The sequence below is a fragment of the Medicago sativa genome, chromosome 7, assembly GCF_051527215.1.
Source record: "Medicago sativa cultivar Bolivia chromosome 7, Bolivia_mono, whole genome shotgun sequence".
Classification (NCBI taxonomy): Eukaryota; Viridiplantae; Streptophyta; class Magnoliopsida; order Fabales; family Fabaceae; genus Medicago; species Medicago sativa.
The window spans coordinates 88,845,615-88,871,526 of record NC_140755.1 but is presented as its reverse complement, the minus strand read 5'-3'; the positions used below and the strand labels follow the sequence as shown (position 1 = coordinate 88,871,526).

General features: G+C 33.2%; 3 protein-coding genes, 1 long non-coding RNA gene and 1 other non-coding gene across 8 annotated transcripts; 2 read left to right on the top strand and 3 right to left on the bottom strand.

Moving 5' to 3' along the window:
• Positions 1 to 1,221: 1,221 nt before the first annotated feature.
• Positions 1,222 to 3,253, bottom strand: LOC146909916 (uncharacterized). 2 transcript variants are annotated; one of them, XR_015018454.1, is made up of 3 exons: positions 2,873 to 3,253; positions 2,707 to 2,781; positions 1,222 to 2,508 (listed from the first exon to the last, which is right to left on the bottom strand). It is a non-coding gene; the product is annotated as an uncharacterized LOC146909916 (long non-coding RNA). The 2 variants fall into 2 exon arrangements; XR_015018453.1 differs by having other exon boundaries at positions 1,222 to 2,781.
• Positions 3,254 to 3,391: 138 nt separating this feature from the next.
• LOC146909915 (18 kDa seed maturation protein-like) lies at positions 3,392 to 5,230 on the top strand. Its single transcript, XM_085725296.1, has 2 exons — positions 3,392 to 3,591; positions 4,774 to 5,230. Exons 1-2 carry the CDS (start codon positions 3,481 to 3,483, stop codon positions 4,978 to 4,980), a joined length of 318 nt encoding a protein of 105 aa, XP_085581422.1. The 5' UTR covers positions 3,392 to 3,480; the 3' UTR covers positions 4,981 to 5,230.
• Positions 5,231 to 8,240: 3,010 nt separating this feature from the next.
• On the bottom strand, positions 8,241 to 12,428 carry LOC146909914 (zinc finger CCCH domain-containing protein 14-like). Its single transcript, XM_085727230.1, has 3 exons — positions 12,219 to 12,428; positions 11,434 to 11,494; positions 8,241 to 9,316 (listed from the first exon to the last, which is right to left on the bottom strand). The coding sequence occupies exons 1-3, from the start codon at positions 12,289 to 12,291 to the stop codon at positions 8,542 to 8,544; spliced, it is 909 nt and encodes a 302-aa protein (XP_085583356.1). The 5' UTR covers positions 12,292 to 12,428; the 3' UTR covers positions 8,241 to 8,541.
• Positions 12,429 to 14,087: 1,659 nt separating this feature from the next.
• On the top strand, positions 14,088 to 14,167 carry TRNAL-UAG (transfer RNA leucine (anticodon UAG)). The gene has a single exon. It is a non-coding gene; the product is annotated as a tRNA-Leu (tRNA).
• Positions 14,168 to 17,205: 3,038 nt separating this feature from the next.
• LOC146909912 (non-structural maintenance of chromosomes element 4 homolog A-like) lies at positions 17,206 to 23,022 on the bottom strand. 3 transcript variants are annotated; one of them, XR_015017659.1, is made up of 8 exons: positions 22,706 to 23,022; positions 22,385 to 22,465; positions 21,031 to 21,286; positions 20,842 to 20,929; positions 20,308 to 20,524; positions 20,108 to 20,199; positions 19,485 to 19,634; positions 17,206 to 17,427 (listed from the first exon to the last, which is right to left on the bottom strand). XR_015017659.1 is itself a non-coding variant. In XM_085723060.1 (7 exons), the coding sequence occupies exons 1-7, from the start codon at positions 22,890 to 22,892 to the stop codon at positions 19,569 to 19,571; spliced, it is 987 nt and encodes a 328-aa protein (XP_085579186.1). In that variant the 5' UTR covers positions 22,893 to 23,022; the 3' UTR covers positions 19,255 to 19,568. The 3 variants fall into 3 exon arrangements, 2 of the variants coding, with proteins under 2 accessions (XP_085579186.1, XP_085579187.1); XM_085723060.1 differs by lacking the exon at positions 17,206 to 17,427 and having other exon boundaries at positions 19,255 to 19,634; XM_085723061.1 differs by lacking the exon at positions 17,206 to 17,427 and having other exon boundaries at positions 19,330 to 19,634; positions 22,709 to 23,022.
• Positions 23,023 to 25,912: the final 2,890 nt, after the last annotated feature.

Sequence of the window (25,912 nt, the reverse complement as noted above, 5' to 3'; positions counted from 1 at the left end):
TGGTTCAATTTCTGCCGAGAACGTGTGAGGGAAGAAGGTGGCAAGCTCATCTTTGATCTCGAAAAGTCATCGAAGAACTTGCACGTTCGAGTTGTTCCAAAATAGATCTTTGCTGCTGAACTATTTGAACTTCTACTATTTTGGCGTATTGCTTTGGACTGTAATCGTAAATTATCTTGACTTTGGGATGTCATTTGTTCTTTTCATTTTGTCTGATGTAAATATTGGCAAAAATCCCTTTTTGGTTAGTCTATGACACTTGCAGTCTCTTTTATAAACCTAACTATTATGTAACCTTAATCAACACATTGTTGGTTCTTTCATTGGTTCCAATTAGTATCATGTTAATTATAATGTTGTTTTCCTAATCTCTTGAACAAAATAGAACATGCTCTTTTCCTACAACAAATCTTTATAATGTTTTGGTAAATATTTTAGAAATGTACATATAGCTGAGATTTGTGCAATATGCTTGCTTGTTTTTCACATTTATGAACGACAACAATTTCTTAGAAAAATGCAGCTATTTCCCTTAATTTGCTCATTTCTCCTTTATAACAAAGTTTTTTTAAAAATACAGTAAAAGTGATTTATTTAGACTGTCCGAGTTCGTGCAATACTACTCCGGTCCTATTTATAAGAAACAATTTACTTTTTTGATTCATTGAATAGTTGATGTATTTGGTCTATTTCTAGGCTAGATACATCAATTATTTAATGAATCTAAAAAGTCAACTTTTTATTATAAATAGGACCGGAGGAAGTATTCATTAATTTGCTCATTTTTCTTTGGAACATTTTTTTTACAAGATATACATTATTCAACTCGTGCGAAGCATGGGTTTGTAACTAGTTACTAACGAAAACTGAATTACTCTTTAAGATGATTTTTTTAGAAACTATTTATTTAAAATGGTTAGAGAGTGCCAAACACTCCGATAACATTTCCCAACTAAAATACCTCCTAATGCCTAAGTTTACCTAATTTACTTCTTAGGGGGCGTTTGTTTCACGGATACAAATATTATTCCCTGGAATAACTTTCCCAGGAATATATTCCTTGGAATTATATTCCTTGGAATATTTTAAAAAAGTGTTTGGTTACCAATTTGAATTCCTGGGAACTTTCCTTCTAAATTCCTGGGAATATTAAAAATATGTTTGGTTTAAAATGTATAATCCCAGGAATAAATGTCAAAATTATTAAAATACCCTTTTACATTCAAGAGACGAAAAATAATATTTGTCATGTTTTTTTAATCAAGCGAAGTAAATTCCGTGAGTTATTCAAGGTATTTGTCAGGGTATATACTTGTTTTTTAATACATAACAAGAGTGCCACGTTTCAAGTTGTTGCACACCATTTAATTGAAGGATGGCAGGCTGCCATGCTTGCCAACACCTTTGACACTTCACTAGAGCTAGTAACACATTCATGAAATGCCTACTAATCGTTTCGCCAGACCTAACAAATTGTCTTCTAATCATTCTATTCTTAATGTGGTGAGCCAATATGTGTAAAAACATGGCCACTAACTCCTCAACACACATATGTTGAGTAGGAACTAGTCCACCAATACCTTTCAACATTTTGCACAGTTTATGGAACGCGGGCCTATCCATCCTAGTATTCTCAATACAAGCCACATCACTTGTGTAAATAATTCTTTGAAAATGCACTTCTCTTACTAAACTCCTTTCATAACAATCCCATGTCCTTTTTCACTTTTTCAAACGCTTACATAGAGCAAAATAGCATAGCATCATTGTCATCAAAGTAAATAAATTCAACATCTCCAAATGCATGATCAATATTGTTATAATCCTTTTCTTTCTTTCACATGCTTCCATCAAATGAGCCATGATCAAAACTTAAATTATGTATTTGCTGAAAATAAAACGCTTACTTAGAGCAAAATAGCATAGCATCATTGTCATCAAAGTAAATAAATTCAACATCTCCAAATGCATGATCAATATTGTTATAATCCTTTTCTTTCTTTCACATGCTTCCATCAAATGAGCCATGATCAAAACTTAAATTATGTATTTGCTGAAAATATCTTTACACTGTAGCAGACATTTTTTTAAAAAACAATTATAAGTTAATTCAATAATACGCTCTAGCTAAATGAGTAAAACATAATACACCAAAGTTTGGATGAAATCAAAACCTCTGCTAGAACCTGTACAGTAAACATAACACCTAATACACCCTCTACAATATCACAAGATTAAGCCTACGTACATAAGCATCCCACACAAGAAACAATATAATTGCAATCTAAGAAAACAAAAACAGCAAGCCACACGACTTTTCAATTCTATGAGGCAACAATATGGTGTCTACTTCTACCTCAAAGACATTAAAATTCCATCACAGAAAGAAAAAAATCACAGTAGCATTTACCTCTAACACCTAATAGCAAGTAACCCAGAAAATCGAAAACAACCCAACAACAAGTAGCATAATACATCACAGAAATGCTTCGGCAGTCGGGACCGATCCTAAACCAAAAATACAATATATACCATCACAATAACTTGGACACATGTAACTACATTCAATTTATAAAATTATTATCGGTGTCGAATTTCCGGTAAAGTGTGCCCGGTGTGTTTGATTCATAAATGATAATGGAACACATAAGAACACAAAAATAAAAAAAAAACAAAAAAAAATCATCAAATCTGGAAAAATGGTACCTTCCAAAGTAGAGCAAATTCCAAAGCCAAATTGGGAAGATATAGATGAAACGATGGTCCTTCTAGGACCAAAACCTTAAAAAAAAATTAAAAAAAAAGATAGAAGAATAAATATAGAGAAATTTAAAAAAAAAAACACAAAAACAAAACAAAACATAACACAAACCTGTTATGGATGGATCTGGATCCAGATGAGTGAAAAGAGAGAGCAAAGAGGGGTTTATATATATGTGGGTTTCTACTAATTTGGAGAACGCGTGGGAAAAATTAGGAGGGAAGAAGCGCGGGTAAAATAGGGGTATGGGTGGGTTTTCACCATGAATGTGGAGATTTCATTCCTAGGAATAGAAAATTCCAGACCCTCACCCCCGGGAATAAAATTAGAGAGTCAATGGGTTAATAAGATTCCTGGGAATCATTTATTCCTGGGTATATTATTTTTGTTCCCTTCTACTAAACATAGGAATATCGTATTTAATTCCCTTATTCCCAGGAATATATTTTTTATCTCCCAAACAAACACCCCCTTAAACTTCCACCTCGTGTCAAGTTACTATCCAACAAGAGATATCATGCATACACGTGTGAAAGTATCCACACAAAGCCACCACGTGTTCTATAACACGTGTACGGGAAAATAATTTATACCTAAATCTATTTAATGGATCGAATGCATGTGGTCTTCAACATCCTGGAAAAAGAAAAGAAACTCATAAGAGGCCAAATAATTGATTGATAGTTGAAGAAGGTAAGAATCTAAAAACCAAACCAAAAATGCAAGGAGGAGCAAAAAAAACAGGAGAGTCCATTAAGGAGACAGCTGCCAACATTGGTGCTTCAGCCAAATCTGGCATGGAAAAGACCAAGGCCACTGTTCAAGAGAAGGTAATTCCTTTCATTTTATATAAATAAGGGTTAATTAAGTTTTTGGTCCCTATAAATATCTGCAGTTTTGTTTTTAGTCCTTATAAAAATAAATCACATATTTTAGTCCCTACAAAATTTTCCGTTAGTGTTTTTAGTCTCTGTTAAATTAAAATTTGTTTAATTATGTTTAGAAAAATTTTCTTCAAAAAAATATAGTGTCTTACATTTTAGTCCCTACAAAATTAATGAAAATTTGGAAATTTCAAATTATGTTTTATCTTGAAATTTTGGAATTTAGAAAAATTCATATTTAATTCTTGAAATTCTTTTAACAGACATTATATTTTATCTTAAAATTTGTTTAATTGTACTTAAAATTTTATCTTGAAACACAATTTCATTAATTTTAGTCCCTACAAAAAAAATTCAAATTATGTTTTATCTTGAAATTTTGAAATTTAGAAAAATTCATATTTAATTCATTACATTTTAAAAAAAACTAAAAGATTTTATAAAATAGTGTCTTATGATGTTATGAACATGTCTGTAAAAAATCTTTCAAAAATTTAGAAGTTTAGGCATAATTAAACAAATTTTAATTTAACAGGGACTAAAAACACTAACGGAAAATTTTGTAGGGACTAAAAAGTGTGATTTATTTTTATAGAGATTAAAAACAAAACTGCAAATATTTATAGGGACCAAAAACTTAATTAACCCTATAAATAATTCCGCAATCTTTTTGGTAAATAATAGTATTTTTCAATTTAATTTTTTGAATAGTCATTAGTAGATCGATTTTTTAGTGACAAAACTCTTATCTTAAAGTCCTCATAATTTTAGTGACAAAACTCTTTGCTCACGAGGCTAATTATTATTGAGGTCAACAACTCTTCACTCATGTGGCTAGTTAACATATTTTTTTTTGTTGGTACAATAATTAACATATATATTTTCTACTATATAAAAATATACATTATAGCATATTTTTTTAATTCACTTTGTCATCTTTCAATGAATAAATGAAGAGTTTTCTCGAATATAAATTAGTTATAGCATATTTTTTAAGACAAACTTATAGCATATGACTAATTTTATATGCACATGTTTCAAATTGGAGAGTTGTAATTATAAATTTTAATGTATTGAACTCATGAACATGAATATCTAATTAGTTTGTGCTATAAATTAAATTAACAGACAGAGAAGATGACATCACATGATCCCTTGCAAAAGGAGATGGCAACCCAAAAGAAAGAAGAAAGGGTTAACCAGGCTGAGCTTGATAAAGAGGCGGCGCGTGAACACAACGCTGCAGCCACCACCGGGCACCAATTGGGGCAGGGTGGACACCACACCACGGGAACTGGTGGGGCTGCTCAAACGAGGAGTCAGTTTGGGCTGTGAGTCACATGGTATGGAACTAGTGGTACTTACAGTGGTTATAGTTATTGAGTATCAATAAAGTAACATAAGAAGGTTTAGTACCCTAGCGTAGTGTGTATGGTTGTTTTCATATCGGGTCGTTGTATTGTTGCTTTTATTTCATTTTCTCTTTTGCCATGAGTTTGTGGAAGTTCCTACTTTTACGTGGATTGTTCTGTATCATGGACTTGTAATTTCACTTTGTTTCAATAAAAATATAAGTTAAACATAATGCTTTGATTCAAGTACTAAGATGTGCGCTTATTAAAAAAAAATAGATGTGCCATCAAAGAGTATTACAGTTTTAAGTCTAGTGATTTATAGTCAAAAAAAATTCAAAAATAAAAGAAACAATAATTCCTAAACGACATTATAACCCGAGCAAATAAGGACTTGTGAATAACATTGATGAAAATCAAAATTAATACCCTTACTCTTCTTGGAAAAATAATTCTATTTTAAAATCTTTTCGTTGACGAAAAAAAAAATAGATTAGATGCATTCACACATTTGTTTATTGCTAAATACTTTTTTTTTCAGGAAAATTGCTAAATACTTTTGTATGTACCAACTATTTTTTGATAAAATACCACTAAAATAAAACTCAACCACTGGACTACTACCATCCAAACCTTTGAAATAAGCCACATCAGTATAAGACTCTAATTGAATTAAATCATGTCAGAGTAGCTCATCTCTTGTTGATGCAAGTAAAGAGACCTTCTGAGACACCATTCAAAGATATTATTTGGGAGTATCCCAATTTGATAAATTTTCTTTTTGGATAACAAAAGGACCGATGCCCAAAATAAAAAATAAAGTTACAGCTTAATCATTTTAGGAGTAAACATTTTTATAATGTCAGCTAAAAACAAACGTTTAACTTGTTGTCGCCATTGTTCATGAACGATAAAAGAAAATCACCTCCCTCCAAATTGCTAAAGTATTCACACATTTTTTTGTCTCACTTTATAAGTGATAAATATAAACTCTTATTCATTTTAAGTAATCGAAAAATACGTTGCAAAACTCTTCCACCTTCCGCACTCTTAATCACTTTATTGTTCAAAGAGTGTACAACCACATCGAAACCTACACGAACTAAGAGTTTATTCTAAAGAGTATACAACCACAGTGAAACCTATACGGCAATCACAATACAAAGAAATAGTAAGAGTTTAGCTCAAATAATACAAAAAACAAAAGGCTTCACAAGCTTAACACTAAATTCTTTATCTTTTAATTTTAAACCACTAATGTAAACAATCTTTTTGTCTAAGATTTTTTTTTTAAAAGTCTTTTTGACTAAGATAAAGAGTTCCTGAAAATGTGCTGATTAAACAATGTAAACAAATTATTAATGATATTAACGTTGTCTTTTAAAAAAAAAAAAAAAGTAGCATGTGATTGATTTGTGCGGGACAATTCTCTCCTCTCTTCATTGTTCATTCCATCACTAGCAATTTCCATGTATCTTGGTTTCCACTCTTCCAAAAATGGTGGGACATGTTTGTTTGTTTGAAGTTTCTCCATTGTTTTACTAAAAAAGTGGTGGGACGCCATTCAAGTTTATCAATTAGTACGAAAGGGGAAATATGTGTTTTTTTAGTATTGGGATGAGCAAGTGAATAAAATTAACTCATTTGAGATGATTTAGTGGTGTTGGTTTGAGACCTAGAATATGTTTCTTTCCAGGATACATGCATGTTTGACTTCCCCAATATCAATTAGTGGACTAGTTCATATAGAGTTTTGCTTTGGTTTTAAATGAAACCCCCGCCACTAGATCGTGGGTCGAACAACTCATCTGATGAGTCGATCTTTGAAATAAATATAGGGCGAGGGGATTCAATAAATGCAAAACAATATAGCATAGATCTCTTCTTAATTTTTATACAAAATTGTTAACGTCCATTTATCCAATTTTCAACCATTCTCCTTTATACCACTAAAAAAAACATTCTTCTATGTTATAATATATTTTTTTTTTAATCAAAACCAATTAACTCCTACACTTTGGATCTGAGATTTGGATCATCTCCAACCATTTCTCTCATGTTGTTTGTTCTGCCATAATCCAAGTCATTCATTCACTTTTTTCTTTCTCTTTGGTGCTGTTTTTTGTTCATTTGTGATCAATTAACCATTGGATAAAAAAGGAGAGGGAGCTGCACAAAAAAGGTAGGAGAGAACCAATTCCTTGGTGCTGCTGGGTTCTTGGGGTCGCTCTTCTATTGTTTGTTTGCTTTTGATTGGTGTTTGGTTTTGGTTGTTGTATTTTATTGAGACTATAATGACTGCATTTTTGCAGCGCTTAAACTTTATGTAGCTAGTGTTATTTTTTTGGTTAAATAAATTCGTGAGTTTTAAATTATATAATCTGAACTAGATGTGAACAGAAGGAAAAAAAAACACCAAGTATAAAGATATACTTTATGACTAAGGACATAAAATGTATTCATGTAAATATGAGGTCCACTAAAATCATTGAAAATAAAAAGGTAAAGTATTGACATGTAATGTTGGCGTGAGCATCTGAGATGGAGATGCTCACCATCTATTATTCTATTTTACATCTTAGTTTTTAAGTGTTTGTTTTTACGGTGACGTCATATCAAACGTTCGTCTATATTGAAACTCAAAGCTCCAATTTGAAGCTTTAGAGATTGACGACATGAATGCATTAAGACACAATATTTTATCATTGGACGTAGTTCCAAACATATAGCAATGTTATGTTTGGATCAACGTTTTGGTTCTCTTGCGTCCCAAGGCATAAGAAGCTACAATTAGTAGCATCCAGCATTGGGCTTGTTTTGCGGCAGAAACAAACTGAGGCTAAGCATACTTTGCTTCCATTTCGTCCTTTTTATTTGTTTTCCACAAGTTATGTTTTATAAGAGGTAACTCAAATTATCAGGATTCAACTCTCCACAAGTGAACAATTTATTTAGAGTGAATAAAAACAACTTGTATAAAAAAAAAAAAAAATCATGATTTTGTTAAAAAAACACTAATCACTTTATATTCAAATCCCTAAATATAAACAAATATCTTAGTCAAGTTTTGAACCATGACTGGGAGACTAAAACTCGTTCTCTAGACTCAACCCCAGTTGGGTTCTTTTTCTCTTTTTGATAAAATATTCATTATTTTACTTCCTTTTCCAGTTTCAAATGATAAATACTCCAAAGAATCAACATTTCGACAGAAAGGATGGCAGAAGGAAAACTAAAATAAAATTTATCCGCAACACCAAATTCATAAAACAGGAACTATGATAAGTTCAGTGTAGGGCATGAGAAAACAGAACACTACGCTACGGGTACAGCCAACAATCTGATGAGGGAGAGAATGGATTTTCATAATAAAGGGAAAAATTAAATTGAAAAGCTAATGTTGCTATTTAAAGGAATCAAACAACAAAACTCTTAACATCATAAGTCCTGTCAGTACCCTAAGGAGCAATGCACAACAATATTAAAAATAAAAATATAGTCCCTGTCTGACACGACAGTGCACCGCCTCATTAAGGTAAAATTTTCATTTACGCAATTCAGCAGCTCCATGTGCAAAATGACATCTTTCTCCAAAAGTGCAAGATCCTTTTGCAAAATTCTCACACAGTTTTGTTTTCAAGTTGTTTCCATGATGGCCCCCAGGGGCGCCATGATGGCCAGGGGGGCCTTGGTTTGAATTAGGTGGTGCAGACATTTGCAGGGTCAACAGTAAATCCTTCACCATGTTGCTTGCATCCTTAATTTGTTCAAATGTTCCCTCAAGTTCAATGTTTCTCAGATTTGGGTCTTCATGATCTCGAATTGAAAGTTTGGCACCAGTTTGACGACAGATCTGTTTTGAGTTCACACCACCCTTACCAATGATAGCTCCAGCCAAGGAGGCTTCAACACTGATCTTGGCAGTGGCATTTGCACCAAAGCTAGCTGGAACAGGAGGAGGCTCCATCCGATGACTGCCAAAACGGCCAGCATTGGGGGGTCCCATGTGACGGTGACCATTGTGACGGTGATCATCAAATGATGGAGCTACAGGCTTACCAAGTTCCCATTCTCCGTGGGCGAAATGACATTTGTCACCAAATTTGCAGCCTTCAGCAGTATTAAACTTGCTGCATATGCGGCTTTTAACAGCAGATGGCGCAGAACCATTGGGCGCATGTGCATTTCGTGGGGCTGGAACATTTCTGGGTGCAGGAGGTGCTGCAGGTGTTAGATTCATCATCTGGGAAACAGCATTATAACCGCCAGGAACATGGTGCAAGAAGTGGCAGCTCTCACCAAATGGGCAGCCAGAAGTGCTGCAAAACAAAAAATAGCTCAATTAGATTATATCAAATCATTACTAATGATGATACAAATGACATGCCCATCCTTATCCACCTGCATAAGAGCATCAATACAAACCCAGATCCATGAATTATTTGACAAGATATATATATAGAGAGAGAACAAAGGTGTATTAATTAGGATAAATAACCATTCACAGATCTACTTTGCATTATCCAGTCATAAACTCTCAAATGCTAAGTCACAAAGTTCCAGAATATCGTAAGTCCCCCCAGATACATATGAATAAGCTAAGATCCAACACTGAGATCCTTAAAGGAAAACATACAGCACGAACATTTGGCCAAACAGTATAAAAGACATATGTGTAATATGGGACAGATCTAGCAGGCCAACTTCAAAGGATCACACAGGCTACCATTTTAGAATAGTGCATGTAACAGTTACAGCCAATGTCTGGCATATTTCCAACACAACACCAACACCCAAACGACACTCTACATAATACACAGTTTACTGATGCACCCTAGCAAGCACCCAGACACTTCTAGGACACTTAACCAACATTCTAAAAAGACTTCACACTTCCAATGACAAAAAACAAATATATAAAAACACGTTTGATTTCTATTTCTAAAAAAAATAAGAAAAACCAAATTTAAATTTTTAATAAAAATAGTTGAAACTTAAAAAAGTTAAAGAACATCTCTAATAGGGGGTGTACCAAGTGAAAAGAACACAGAGGATCTAGTCTTAACAATACAGAGATAGATATTCAAGATTAACCCATTTTATATTTCAACTGAATTGCTCTACACATGTAACTAATAACTAACAACACACACACACCACAAGTACACACACATGCAGTTTCTCAATGTCCTAGATTATGTTCGTGTGTTCATTTGCAGTGAAAGTGTTTCGTACGTGCTTAATAGAGAATGCCTAACCCAGTTTGAATCAAATCAATGATATTAATTGAATTAAGTCACCTTCACACATTTTGACTTGTAATTACAGTTAACATACCAAATTCTTGAAAAGTTGAGTAACCTAGGATTTTCCAGAATTTCATACGGAACAAAATTAAGACATGGAAAGCTCCGTAGACGATAAAATGGCAATAATGGTAATTACAGAAAGTTTTCCAAAAATATACGCATGAAAGTTGCAAATATAATAATTATAATGCAGCCAACTTATCCTGCTTTATAATTATATGAAAAGGTCAGACAACCAAAGGCAAAAAATTTAAAAGAAAAATTGATTTCTACAGAGGATATTACCCATTCACCTCACCAAAATTGATTACTTATCGAAGAAAGTCTTATATCGAATAACAAGAAACTCATGAAGAAACGTTTATCTTTCAAAGTTTAGTGACAGAGCAGAAAAACAAAAGGGATACAGTAAACAATGAGGGAAAGTGGTGACAACAGACCAACTTCAAAACATTGCAGACCATTAGAGAAACAATAAGAGGGTGGATATTCGTCAATTGTTTCTTGATGGAAGTTTATACAATTAGAACCTGAGATCGATTAGAATTGTTTCTTGTTCAAGGTTTATGGACAACCATAAAAATGTCACTATTTTCTTCAACTAAAACTAATAATTTATGTGTACGGTTTTGACATCATACCTGACCGAACCAAACAAGTTCAATTCATGTTACTTAGGCGATAGCTTACCGATCAAAAGGTTGGTTCATAAACAATAAAATCCACTACGGGCTGAAAGCTTGATGTTAAAATTTTTAAAGTGGTAAGCAACTAATTAAGCTGAGATATGAACATGAGTAAAAATGGTCAATTTATCATTGATGGTAGTCTTTGTCCCAACTATTGTCCTGCAAAGTGTAGTCTTTTAAGTAGGATTCTGTTAATAAACCACTAATGTGTTTACTTGTTTAGACCAAATAACAGTTTGTACCTGTAATAAAAGCTTCATATACCGAGTTAATTATAGCACAATTTAGTTTTAGAGCAGTTAAACAATTAAGTTTTAAAGCAGTTAAACAATTAATTCTTAAAAAATTATAATATAATGCTATTAAAAGTAGAAATTATGGCATTTCAAAAGATAACATTATTACTTATAATTTATTTAGACAGGAGTAGATTATAACCTGAAAAACTTGGTACATGGCTTCGATTTGCTTCCTACACCAGTTGATAAGGACTCCATTTCTGTTACAAAACATTATTACTTATTCTCAGTTAACATCCTCTCATTTATTAATCTCTTACACTATACTCATAATCTATTAAGAATTTTTAAAATATATACGGACTTAGGGCCTGTTTGGATTGGCTTATCTGACATAAGTTTTGTGAGACTGTTTGAGAAGAACTTATGAAAAGCTTGTCATAAGTTCTCCAAGAAATAGCTTATACGAAAACAATTTAACTTCACTTTATCTTTTATTACAGAAATTGCTTATACATAAAAGCTTATCACGATAAGTGCTTGTGTTGTAAGCTGCAAATAAGCTGTTTGTCCAAACAGGGCCCTTGCTTTGTAGAGTGACACAATTTTAAAACTTTTAGGGTTTACATGTTTTGAGTTCATTAACAAACACAGCAAATTTTAAAAAATTGGACAGTAACAGAGATTAGTATATTTTAGATTTTCAATTAACCCCAACTACTGAATATTTGACCAATCTGAAATTATTGACAATTATAAGGTTTTTAAGTGAAATTTTACCGATAAAAATTGGAAATTAACTTCCAATTACACAGAAACACACCAATAACAATAATAATACAAACAAACAAGAACAAAAGAATAAGATTGAAACAAGTATCAAAATTTACTTAAACCTAAAAATCATACAAATTCATGGTAAAAACGAAAGCGAAGCGGCAAAGTAAAAGTAATTAGAGAAAGAAAGATAAAAAAAAAACGAACCATGTCTGGATTTCTTGAATCCGCCATTGTTGTTGAATCCATGTTCGGGTCTTCCTCTCTTGCGCATATCCATGGATCGAGATCGAATCTTGAAATTGAGTAAAACCCTAACCCTAGCGGAGGAAGAAAAGAAAAGAGGGGTTTTGAAGGCGGTGGCTGTGATAAAAGGAGCGAAAAAAGAGCGAGAAAGAATGAAAATTAATATGCGATGATTTTACAGCTATGTATTAACCAGTATTTAAATGCGTGGTTTTTCTAATTAGGGTTTCAAATCAAATTTTAACTTGCTCCTTTCACGTGATTCACCGCCTCAACCTCTCACGTGCTACTTTCCCTTCTTTTTTGTCCTTTTTTTTGGTACAAAAAAAGTTTCGTGTCTTCTATACTTTTTTAAAATAAATAAAACTGTTTGAACTTTAGTTAACTCTCGATCAAACTCCGAAATACTAGAGTCCAATTTTTCTAAAAACTGAATCAAAATATTATATTATTTTGAATGAATGAAAGTCGTTTATTTTCGTTAACTTTTTTTGGTTTTGTGCTTTTTCTTCTAATTTTACCTTTTTTTAATGTCTGCCTTAATTTTATCATTATTTAACCACCGGTATTTTGTGCGTGAAAAAACAACCATTTTTAAATAAACAAATAAATATTAAAGCATACCAAGTTTTGGTCTATGATTTTTTCTTCAAAATTATATTTTTTTTAATTTAAAAGTTGCATACCCTTATAGAAAATATATTTTGGATTAATCAAAAAATAAATAAATATTTTTTAAAATAAAATAAATAAATATTTTGAACTACATGGAATTTTTGCACCAAAATACGCACATTCTATCTCAAATGATATTGCTCCTAGGGGTGGCAAAACGGGTCTGACCGGCCGGCCCGGCCCGTTTGGCCCGCTATTTTTGGCGGGCTGAGTCGAAGTTTTGAACTCGCTTTCTATAGTTGGCTCGGTTCGGCTCATCTCGTTAAAATACGGGGAGGGCACGGGGCGGGGCGGGCCGGCCCGCTTAACTCGTTGGAAATGGGACGAGCACGGGGCGTGGCGGGGCGGCCCGCTTAACTCGTGTTTCAATTTGTTATTTTGAGTCTTATTTTATGTTTTTAGATTTATTTTGGTTGTTAGATATATTTTGAGACTTATTTTATGCTTTTGGATTTATCTTAGTTGTTGAGTTTATTTATTTTGAGACTTACTTTATAATTTGGTTGTTGGATTTATTTTATGATTTGTTTTACGTTGCGCATTTCCCTTATTTTGCTATTAGTTATGATGTTGAATTCGACAATTTGATAATTATCTTGTTTTTCACAAATTTACTTGCTACCTATTCTTTTATTTTTTTTTTACGATAAAAGCAACATAGTTTTTTTTTGTAACAATTAAGTTGTAAAAAAAAAAAATTAAAAAAAGTTTTTGTTTGGCGGGCCGGCCCGCCAACTCGCAAGCCCGCCACTAAACGGGGCGGGGTGAGATTTTGGACTCGGTCACAAAATTTGACTCGGCTCATCTCGTTTTTAGCGGGCTTAGACGGGGCGGGCCTAAATGGGGCGGGCCGGTCCGCTTTGCCACCCCTAATTGCTCCCATGATATTAGGGAAGACCTGCATTTTTCACATTGTCTCGTAGAATTTCATAGTTGAAATAATATTCAATATATTTTAGAAAAAGGTAGTAGTGAGTATTGAACATAGTTTAGATAGTTATGGGTAATTACATTGTCATTGAATTCGGCGCCACATCGCTCTAGTACTCCTTGTGCCTGAAAGGATAAGCGTTATTGAAAAATGTATTATTTTTATCATAAAATGTTATTGATTGTTACTATCCCATCATTTGTCGTACAAATTGAACACAACAAGACAGTTTGGCCGAGTGGTCTAAGGCGCCAGATTTAGGCTCTGGTCCGAAAGGGCGTGGGTTCAAATCCCACAGCTGTCAATTTTTCGTTTTTCCATCATTTATCACAAAATGGCCAAACAATTCGTTTTTCCATCATTTATCACAAAATGGCCAAACAATAATTTTTAGCCAAATAAAATTGGAAATACTTTCGGTGAAACAAGTTTATTTAATCTATTTTAGCCCTTAAAAAAAAATTATAATGATACATAAGGATAGAGCTTATATTCTAAAAAATGTAAAATATATAGAATGCTAAACTTGTAATATATGTAACTTTTTTATTTTAATAACTTTTTTTTTTGAACTTTCGGTGAAACAAGTTTATTTAATCTATTTTAGCCCTTAAAAAAAAATTATAATGATACATAAGGATAGAGCTTATATTCTAAAAAATGTAAAATATATAGAATGCTAAACTTGTAATATATGTAACTTTTTTATTTTAATAACTTTTTTTTTTGAAGGATTATTTTAATAACTTATAGATCAGTATAACATTGCAGTACCGAACTCAATGAAGTGTAACTACGCATATATATGGTAATATTTTATGATTATATATATATATATATATATATATATATATATATATATATATATTCCTTCAAAAAATATATATATATATATATATATATATATATATATATATATATGTATGTATATGTATATGAGATAGGATCAAATGACACCAAGGTGTCAAATTAAATTTTGACACCAAATCTCAACCTTTTGTTTTATTTGATCTAAATGTTTATAATTAGTCACTTAATCCTCATGTGACATGAAAATCTGCACCTGCCTTCAAAAGAATAATATCTCAACCTGCCTAATTTAATCCCTAATTTCTCGGCGCTCTCTCTCCCCCTCTCTCATTTACCTTTAAAACAAGAAGGAGCGGCGGTAAAAAATACAGCAAACTTTTGCCATTATATAAATTTCAGGTTCATAACATAATATCACTATAAACAAATGACTCCTACAATATATGTATGCATGATACATAAACGGTGCTTCTTGCTGCAATCCAAATTTTAAATCCTTACATCCATAGAAATGTATATTCTAAAATAAATAAAAGATGAACTTTTCTCAAGCATATCATGTGAATAATTGCATATGCAAACATATTTTTTAGGACAAGTGACCAACGATATAAAAGCAAAGGCAGTGGTCATTAATTACTCATTATGAAGGTTTTTTTTAGAATATACATGAATTAGGAAAACCTGGAGGTTGAAGAAGACACAAAATTGGAAATAATAATAGTCATGTGAGCTACATTAATGAATTAATATGAGCCTTTGATCAAATATTAATAAATGGTTGAGATTTGGTGTCAAGATTAATTTGACACCTTGGTGTCATTTGATCCTATCCCTATATATATATATATATATATGGGTTATGTTACAAGCCACCCTTTGGTGGTGTCTTTTATCAAGTCACACCTTAAGGTGTGATTTTCACTTTTTAGTTATAACTTTGATAAAAGACACCTTCCTAAAAGTAAGTTGGTGTCTTTTCGCAAATGCTCATAGAGTAACTTGATAAAAGACACCTTCATAAAATGTGTCTTCTATCATAACCCTATATATATATATATACACACACATATATTGAAATATTTATACCATATATATATTTACACCTTTTATGGTTCTAATGTTTCTATGTTTACCAAATATATTTTTGTTAATTTTTGGCGCAGTGTTTTTTTCTTTCATCTAATTTTACTCATTAATGGAGGCCTTCCCTAATTATGTCATTCTTTTAAGTTTTAACAACCAATCTTGTGCGAGTAAAAAAACAAAAAAAAGTTATTAAATGACACCAAGTTTTGGTGTATTACATTTCTCTTCAAAAATAAAATTTAAAATATTTTACATAATGATAGTAGTGAATATTGAACTTGGTTGTAACAGCTACGCGAGTAGTCCCCGTGAACATAGCTCAGTTGGCAGGGACATACATTATTATATGCAGGGATCGGGGTTCGAACCTCGGACACCCCACTTATTCACCTTAAAAAAGGTGAATTCTAGCCATTAGGCTACTTGACAAAAACAAAAAGTCTACCATTGAGATTGATGCCTAGATGTTACTCCCTCCGTCCTTATATCTAAGCACCCATTTGATTTTATTTTTTTGAGATTGATGCCTAGATGTTACTCCCTCCGTCCTTATATCTAAGCACCCATTTGATTTTATTTTTGTCCTTAAATGTAAATCCCTTTTCAAATTATTAGATGCATTTATTATTTTTTTTCCTAAACATACCCCTAATTAATACCACCATCTTGTTTTGAAATATGAAAAGTCAAATTTAATACACATACAAACAAATGATAATTTCGTAATATTAACACACAAAATAGACACATTAATTCTACTGACAACTTTTTTTAAGAAATGTGAAAAAGGCATGCCAACATTAAGGGACGGAGGGAGTAGTTTTTTTTTTTTTTTTTTATCAAATACTCTAGTGGCTGTAGTTCACACATTTTAAAGGTAAAAAAGTGGAGTGTCTGGAATTCGAACCCAAACCCTAACATATATTATTCATTTTCCCCTACCAACTGAGCTAAACGTCGATGCCTCAATGTTATATTTATACATGAGTATAGTCAATGTACAACTTATTATATTCTAAAAAATTTAAAATATATAGTATTTTTTTGTTACAATCGGATGTTTTTTTTTTTTGACAAAATAGGATATTTAATTTGTAAGGTATGTATTTATGTATTATATATATATATATATATATATATATATATATATATATATATATATATATATATATATATATTGAAATTTTATGATTCTAATATTTCACATGTTTACCATAATATATATTTATATCTTTTATGATTCCAATATTTTTAATGTTTACTATAAATATTTTTTCCAAGTTTTCATGCAGTATATTTTCTTATAAGTTTGGAAATGGAAAGTTTGATAACTTGATGATGTCAAATGAGTGTAAAGTGAATGAGTATGAGAGTGATAAATATATTTACTATAATTTTGAAAATAACATATGCATTATTATATGTCTCTATGTAGACACCTTATTAGAAGATTCTAAAGTGATCGATTGCTGCATAGTTATCATTGTTGGAGGATCTATCTCTTCGAAATTTAAGAAACATACAATATTTTCTCAGTCCACTATAGTATATGAGATGATAGAACTAGTGAAGAAGTAAGTTGGTTGAGATGCTTATTAGCAAATATTTCTTTATTGGAAAAATCAATACCAGTTGTGTTGATCCATTGAGATAACACCGCGACTACTGCAAAAATTGAGAATCGTTATTACACTAATAAGAGACGATAAATACATGGTAATTACAACAATGTTAGAGAGTTACGCTCAAAAGCGAGTTGTTAGAGTGGATCATGTATGCACTAAATCCTTTGACGAAAGGATTAGCTAGAGAGAAAGTTCAAAATTCATCAAATAAGATGTGACTATTGTCTTTAGAAAATTGGATAACTCATGATGGTAAGCCGACCTAAAAGACTGGAGATCTCAAAAGTTTAGTTTAATGAATAATAACAAGTTATGAAGTAATGTAAGATGAGCATGCCATAACAGATCAAAGAAGTATGATTCATGAAGCGATAAGAGGGTGCGATAATAAAAACTATTAATGAGACATAAAATGGACACATTTGTTGATGCACATTATTAAAAGAAACATCTAAGTTATTTTTTCAAATTTAAGTGGGAGTCCACTTAAATTTAAAATTCCACTTAAATTTAAAAAATAACTTAGATGTTTTTTAGAGTTTCCATGTAGGAGAGACTACACACAATACTAGTGTTTATATAGTAGAGGTATGCTTCCTTGTACCTGTTTTTGTATATGGGAGATAAAATAATCAACACGTCCCCCACAAATACATGCACTAGTGTTGTCTTTCTGAATTGGTTGGACCCGAGCTTGGGATATATGGTGTATTATTTTTTAAGAACACGAAGCCTCTTTAACAAGACCCATTATTTATTTGGAATATTGGTTTCAGTACACGTCATCTCCATACCACATTCTTGTGTGTGTCAATGTGCGTTTAACACACTTAGTTTTGCGTGTGTCAATGTCCTTTCTTGTTTCTGTTTTTGTTTTGGCATTATACAAATGGTGTTCGAGTCCCATTCCAACCACACCAAAACGAAGCATTTCCAAGTTCTCTCCTTTCCCTTTTTTGCTCACACTTTCGAGCCACTTCTCCCTCTTTCTTTATGTTCCTTCAGAAAATTTCTTTAGATGATTTTGTCTCTTCAAAAGTTAGAGTGGTCTTAGTACTATATTCGAGTGGTCCTATTGCTATATTGAGGGTGTACTTTTAGAATGGATCCTATGATGCAGTAGTACTACGAAATGTTTTAAAGAGACCGACTTTGTCTCTGATTCTTCCCAATAAGTTCTTCTGTGACTGAAAAAGTAGCAGAAACATCCAAAAGGGCATGTGGAAGTGGAACTGTCCGTTCATCAGATTTCCGTGCTACATGAGCACATGATGAAATTGACCTAAAATTTAAAACGAGAAACTTGCAACCATGAATGGCCTCTAACCCTATTGAAATCTTTAATTTAACCCACTTCATAAATTCTCACGATTGTTGTTCCCAACCAACCCACGAAATTCCTCAGGTAGCTACTTCCCTTTCATGCTTCTGTATTTAGTTTTGTACGCTGCCATAACTTACCAAAGAAGCTAAAAAAACAGCAGAGCAGTCCATTCTAAATATCATCTAATCAATCAAACATAAATTTTAAGACTTAACCTAATTATCATTCTCTACTTGTGGTCCTTTTATCTTAATTTTTCATACAATTTTAATAGAACTTGTTGATTCTCAAGCTCTAAATGCTCATTAGAGCAGATAAATAATCTACAGCCAGGGACGTAGTCCTTTCTTAGCGTAGTAATGCAGTCAAGACGACTGATATTGGTAGTTTAGTCAATCATTTTTCCTAAATTTTAACTGGCACCACTAAAAATTACGAACTACTAGTATAAATTACTATCATCTTTTTTATTTATATTTCCGATGTTTGTAGCGAAAATCAAAACCAACATGCTATTAATTGATGCCAAAGGCACACATAATATCAGAATAAACGCATCGCCATCATCATCACTAATAATCAGATGCGTCTGCCACCGTCCATTTTCAGACATGGGCATTTGAGAAACCTATAAAAATTAGTAGCAATTGTGCCATTATCTGTTCTTTGACAGCATTAACAGGCATATGTATGCACGTAAACTACTAAACTAGAATTGAGTTTGTATTCTAGACATACGAGGGAGAAAACAAAATTGGTGCAGAATGTCTTACTCTGTACATCATAAACTTGTACAATATAATAACACCATAAATTCAATCTTCAACTAGTCCACCAGTTTCTGCAGGTACTCCACTCTAAATCTGTGATTGACTATTCCTATGAGGCATCAACTCCTCCCCAACAACAGTGCGAACCATCAACTGAGAATTCAGAAATATTAGAAGAATAAATGACATTAAATGACAAAAATTAGCTAGAAGTTTCACAATTTCTTTTAGCCAAAGATTACAGTGTACAAAACAAAAACATAAATATTATTTGACAAAGGAGCTCCCTTGAATGTATTGCTTCTAGTTGAAAATCATGTAAAAGAAACTTAAAGGAAGAAAAGTGCATACTGAAGTTCTATAGAATTATAAATACCAGCTATTTTTACAGCTCACTCCATAACAATTGTTTTGAATAGTTAAAGATATGGCTATTCTGCATCTCTCAAAAACATTAACAGTCGCAAATAGTCACTCGATTGAAAAAGTATAACAACTCCACTTTTAAGATTCAAATAGAAGAACAATTTAGTAACTAAGTTCTAAGATACTAGTTTACACACAAAAGAACTCACGGATTCACCCTAAAGTTAAAAGACATTAATTTACATAAGAGATTCTTGTACCTTCCAATCATTATAGTCAAATCGGAATACAAAGTGGGTCAAAGCAACATCCTTAGAAATAACCGATTTTGCAGCAGGAGCATTCCTTGGCGCTGGCATAGTACAAGTACACGAAGAGAAGAAAAGATCTTGTTAAAATCAAGAATAAAAGTATAATAAATTTGGAGAGGATTAGAATAAGCATTTTGGAAGTGGCTCACAAACTAAGTGACGTCTAGACTTGTCCACTTTTATCTGAGCCCTTCCATCTTTGACTAAAAAAGATAAAGCAAATAAGTTCTCCACCGTTTGTGCAAAAGAGTTCCTATTCAAAACCAAATTTTCAAGATTGACAGATCTATTCTTCTTTAAGATGTTAAACATAGTTAACATATTTTTATCAGTGTCATTACTCCCATTCTTTGAACCTTCAACAACCTGCAAAAGGATTTAATGCAAAAAACAAAACAATAATCAAGATTAGTATATCTTGATTATATCAGATTCTGTATTCACACATTTTGAACACAAGTTAAGAGCACATTCTCAGCTGTAATGTACTAATTGCATTGTCGACTTAGGCCCTACGACAAATAAATGGGTGATAAACTGACTGCTAGAGATTAGTTGAAAATTGAAAACAATCTAGGATGCATTATTTAATCACTAGCTCAAAACATCCTATGGATACTTTTATATACTCTGTCTTAAATCTGTTTCCTAGAAAAAAAACTCCATATTCATAGAAGTTTTACCTCTTCTGGCCGTGCCAATTGAGTGGGCTTCACACTCCTTCTTCGATAAACCCTTTTCGGCTTTATCTTAGACTCCATTGGGCCAATCCTGAAGAAGCAAAATAAGAAAAAAATAATATTCAATGAGATATTAGTTATATCGAGAAAAAAAAAAATGCAAGACAAAGATTCTTGATGCATGGACATTACATTGTAGAACACCCATATCCCCCTCCAAAAATACTTGAAACTGCAATTCCAATGTCCTGCCAAGCTATTGAGTTTCTGCTGCAATCTTCTCTGCTAGTACTTGTTCCACCTCCTTGTCCGAATTTTTCAAGAATGTGAGTGACAAAGGTTGAAGGAGTGAGTCCACCACTAGAATGAGCTTTGACAGACATTGCCAAGGATTTGGTTATGTCCAAAAGAGCCTGTGCATCGGCTACTTGTTCTCTCGGTGTTGTGACTGAAAAAAGACAGAACAGTAAACCGTTATATGTATGTGTGATGTGCGTATGCATATCCTTAAATGTTGGAATAACATACCAGAGAATAGAGACAAAAGAAGCTGCACTAGCATAAAATTAACGTTTAAATATAAGAAACAAAGGAAATCATGTGAATAATCGGGTAAACGTCAGGTCCATGTAAAATTATAGAACGGATCAGACTGGGAACTCGATATTTTTTTTTTACCTTTTTGGGACAGGGTTCTAGAACAATTAATTGGTTACATTAGGAAATGTAGATATCCATGCAAGAAACTAATGTCGGGCTAAGAATTCGAATCTTTTTTTGAAAACTAATGTCGGGCTAAGAATTTGAATCTAATGGTGTATATCACTGAAAAATATCCACACATTACATACAATTTGAATGATACAACTACTTGTACATTACAAAATTTTGATAATGAAACTCATTTCATTGATGAAGAGATTTCATAACACTCTGCCTATATATGAACCATCTCCCTCAATATGTTTCAGTTCCAATGGTAATTTAATTTCTTATCTGTTTTAGTGCTTGTTTGTTTGTGCGGTGAGTGACCGCTACGGCACGTTCAAAGCCAATCTCACTGTGATTTTGAGAAGCTAGCTGGTGTAGCTTTTTACCTACCGTGCCTTTTCGCAGTGGTTTCGTGAGTTTCCAAACACATGCTTACAGTCATATATTTATCAATTAGATAGTTCAAAAATTAAAAAGTATCTCTAATGCAATGACACATTACATATTTATTAGTCGCGCGCAGCCACATAACAACGGCAGTGACCGAAATACACATTGCAACAGCCACAGTGCTTGCAATCCCAATGGCCTCAACCGCATCCATGAGTTTATATTTATCAATTAGTTCAGCAATTTAAAAATACTATTTCTAATGCAATGAGTTGACTCATCAACTTTGAGTTAACAGTTAGTAGTTTTTTCACCATCATTTAGTTTAGACACGCAGTATTTTATTAAACTACAACATACTTTGTAATGTATTGACAATTTATTCCATATGATGAAACTTTCAAAATAAACAATAAACAATTAAAATCAGAGAAATTAAATATACCTGACTTGTGTAATTTCTCAATTTCACTGAAAATCGAACCAAACGTTTTAGAGTCAGTCTTAGCGATATTCTCCCTTTCATCTGCAAAAAAATTCATAATGTGAATAAATTTTGAACTATCGCCAAACCAAATCAGTTACTTCACAAAACTATATTTCATTTGTTACACAGAAAATCGATATCAAAAATAGAATCTAAACGACAAAATTTGAAGTCGTTTTCTCATTTCTGGATTCTCTACAGAAATAGAAACATGCAAAAAAAAATGAAACTCGTAACAGAATCAGAAAACAGAATGAGCGTTGAATAAAATTGAATTACCACCGTGAATCATGTTCTTGACGGCAAGGTAACGTGAACGGAGAACTCGACGGCCGTTACTAGTTTGATAATCAACATCGTCACCGTTATCAACAACGTCGCTGTTATCATCATCGTCATCGCTGCTCATATTCATAATCAATTCGCGTTTCACGCTGATGATGTTATCAATGTGTGGTTGAGACATTGAGTTTTTGTTGAATCGAGGTTAAAATCGGAAAATGGAATGCAACGATATGCGTGAAACGGGAAGAGAGTGCAAAATGAACCGAGAGAAGCAGAGATATACGAAGCGGCAAGGACTCAAGAGTCTTTGTTGAGGCGTGCGTCCTAAGTTTTGAAATGCTACAAATATAGTGTGGGCTTATTTCTTTTTCTGACACTCGTTTATGGGCTTTTTTTGGTGATTGCTCAAGAGACCTCTCAGGTTGATCAACCGAAAACGTAATTTTCGATGGACATTTTTTTTGAAATTGAAGATGACTTTTGAGCAACCTTCAATTTCAGGTGATTCTTTCATTTATTTTGTTAGATGATATTTATTATGTTATTTATTTACTTTAAAACAAATTTTTTTTCCATATTAATTATGGTACTATTTATTTATGGACATTTTTTCCTTTAACGTTTTAAGTCAACTCTAAACTTGAAAAATAATTATTTTATATCAGGTTTGTTAATATTGTTTTTGTCTAAACATAGGTTATGAGCCTCATTCATTCGATCCAACTAAATTATTTTATATCAGGTTTGTTAATATTCTTTCATTTTTTTTTTGAAGAAAATGTAAGAAAGGAGGTGAAGAAGAATGAAGGAAAATGTTGAAGATCCAAGCCTTTTTATATCCTTATATAAGTCATAGGTCTTAATTACAGTCAAATAAAACGTGTTCCACATTCAAAACCGTAAAAAAATGCATTCAAACTCCACTAACCGGCCAAAGCTTTGGTGAAACGTCACCGGCCAAATTTTTACTGAGTGGTTCCGGATTTTATAATCCGGAATGCACGAAGTATTTTCGGATTATATAGTCCGAACCGCACCTGAATAACATAAATGATGAATCTTTTGGGAAGGTGGTTCGAAGAGGAGCTTTTGAACTCGATCCTGCCGGCCTGCCAACTGACATGTTACGATCTGCAGACCGACATGATTGAGTTCATAAGAACCTCTTCTTTGGAGTCAGATCTGCACCACAATGAAGAAAGGCAAGGTGTTTTCAAGAGGACTTCTTTGAGTTAGATCCTGCTGCCTTGCCAAATGACATATTCATCTGGCAGGCAGCACGATCTAACTCATAGAAACCTCTTGATATTTTTGAGTTATCTATCTATCAAAGAGGCATCAAAGACTATCTATATATTTTTGACAGCATGCTGAGGATCTTCATCATGCCGTCAAATAGAGAGCTAACTCATCCATTCGCGACAGCATGAGAAAGATCCTCAGCTTGATGACAAAAATTTGCATGGTTTGCTTTGGTGTGTTTGTGTGTTTTGATGGTATTGAAGGTGAAAACCGGAGAGGATGTATTTATAGAGGTCCTTGGATGTTGTGGACCACATAAACTCTTAGTGCAATGTGGTCCATAGAAAAGAATCCTATGCTGAGGCATTCCGGATTACGTTTTTCGGAATGTACTTACGCCCTGTTTTTTCGGATTAAGTAATCCGAAAAGCATATATTTGGTTATTTTATCGATTAAATGAACATCTTTGCCGTAAATTAAAACAAAATAAAACACGCAATTAAATTCAACAACAGATAACTAACACGCAATAAAACACGCAATTAAAAGATAATGCAACAACTTAATTCAACAACACATAACTAACACACAATTAAAACAACATAAAACACACGATTAATTAAAACATAACACATTATCACGGATCATCTAAACTAACTTCTTCCTCCTCTGGTCCCTCCAGCAGAGCCCTGATCTCTTCGTAGTTCCTGGGCCGGTGCAAACTTTTCAGAATTTGTTCAGCAGATCTAACCAACGAAGCGTCTAACTCGATCGGTCCTCTAGCGCTGTGCTGACCAAAGACAGAGAACATGGTTCTCACGTCGCCGTCGTTTGTGAGTTTCATCCGGCTGAAGCGTAGAGATCCGGCTGAGTCGGACAATGGACATCGATATTCAACACCGACCACCCTCCTCGTGTCTCTGTGGTTGAGTTGACGGTTGATTTGATCCAGCTCATCCTTCAGCCCGGAGAGGGTGACATCCTCGCGAATCCTAAACAGATGGGGTGGTGTTCCACCGTTGTAGTAGACTGCCACTAGCTTGGTGTTCGAATCAAAGCCAGGGAATTCCGTGATTTTTTTTCCTGGTGTAGTTTATTTGTAATGAAATCAGGGACCCCTATTTATAGAGACATTTGGGCGCTGTGGATCACAAAAATTGTCTGTGCAATGCGGGCCACATAGAAGAATCCAATGTTGAATCAATCCGGATTATACAATCCGAACCAACCCTCACCATACACAACGTCCCAAGTTTCACTTTGGGACACGCCATTATCGTCTTTTTCCGGAAGACGTAATCCGGAGTGCATGTGAATTCCGGATTATATCTTCCGGACTGCACCAGAAGTTTAGGCCGGTGGTCTGCACCACAAAGAAAACGTTTGATAAACGTTATGGGCGGTGGTCAGCTTCATAAAACGTGTTTTTACATGTTTTTTGACCGTAATTATGGCCTCCCACACGTTTTTTAACCATCCCTCCCCTATAAATAGGCTTCATTTTCTCAATGCAAGTCACACATTCTTCTTTCTCTTCTTCTCCTCTTCTACAACGATGTGTTTCCATCGTTGGCCTTTCATAGAAATAGGCCTCTTTGGAAATCCATCAAGGGTCATATGATCGGTCAATAAGGTAGGGGTGAGTCTGAATCTGAGGTTGGTTTGCCTGGGTGTCATGTTGACCATCATGGTCTCTTGTTCCCTAGAGGCACCTGTGCCCCCTTTGTCTCCCCACCAACAACTTTTCTTCTTCCCCGCCATCTTCTTTCCTCCCACCCTCTTTCCTCTTCATCAGTGGCTGGAGTTAGAGCTCGAGCCGCTGGTATAGCTTATGTAATAGGATAGGATTAGAAATAGTTTTAGGATGTAATAAGCTTAAAAAGCTTGAAAGCTTGAAAATTATTGTAATGTATTGTTCATATATTAATAAAATGATTTCTTTTTATGCTTATGTCTTT

Coding starts and splice junctions, on each gene's coding strand:
- LOC146909915 (XM_085725296.1), top strand. CDS start 3,481: ATGCAAGGAGGAGCAAAAAAAACAGGAGAGTCCATTAAGGAGACAGCT. Junction 3,592..4,773: donor AGGCCACTGTTCAAGAGAAG/GTAATTCCTTTC, acceptor TTAAATTAACAG/ACAGAGAAGATGACATCACA.
- LOC146909914 (XM_085727230.1), bottom strand. CDS start 12,291: ATGGATATGCGCAAGAGAGGAAGACCCGAACATGGATTCAACAACAAT. Junction 11,495..12,218: donor ATTCAAGAAATCCAGACATG/GTTCGTTTTTTT, acceptor GTTTTGTAACAG/AAATGGAGTCCTTATCAACT. Junction 9,317..11,433: donor CCATGTACCAAGTTTTTCAG/GTTATAATCTAC, acceptor TTTGTTTTGCAG/CACTTCTGGCTGCCCATTTG.
- LOC146909912 (XM_085723060.1), bottom strand. CDS start 22,892: ATGTCTCAACCACACATTGATAACATCATCAGCGTGAAACGCGAATTG. Junction 21,287..22,384: donor TGAGAAATTACACAAGTCAG/GTATATTTAATT, acceptor GTCTTTTTTCAG/TCACAACACCGAGAGAACAA. Junction 20,930..21,030: donor GGATATGGGTGTTCTACAAT/GTAATGTCCATG, acceptor TTGCTTCTTCAG/GATTGGCCCAATGGAGTCTA.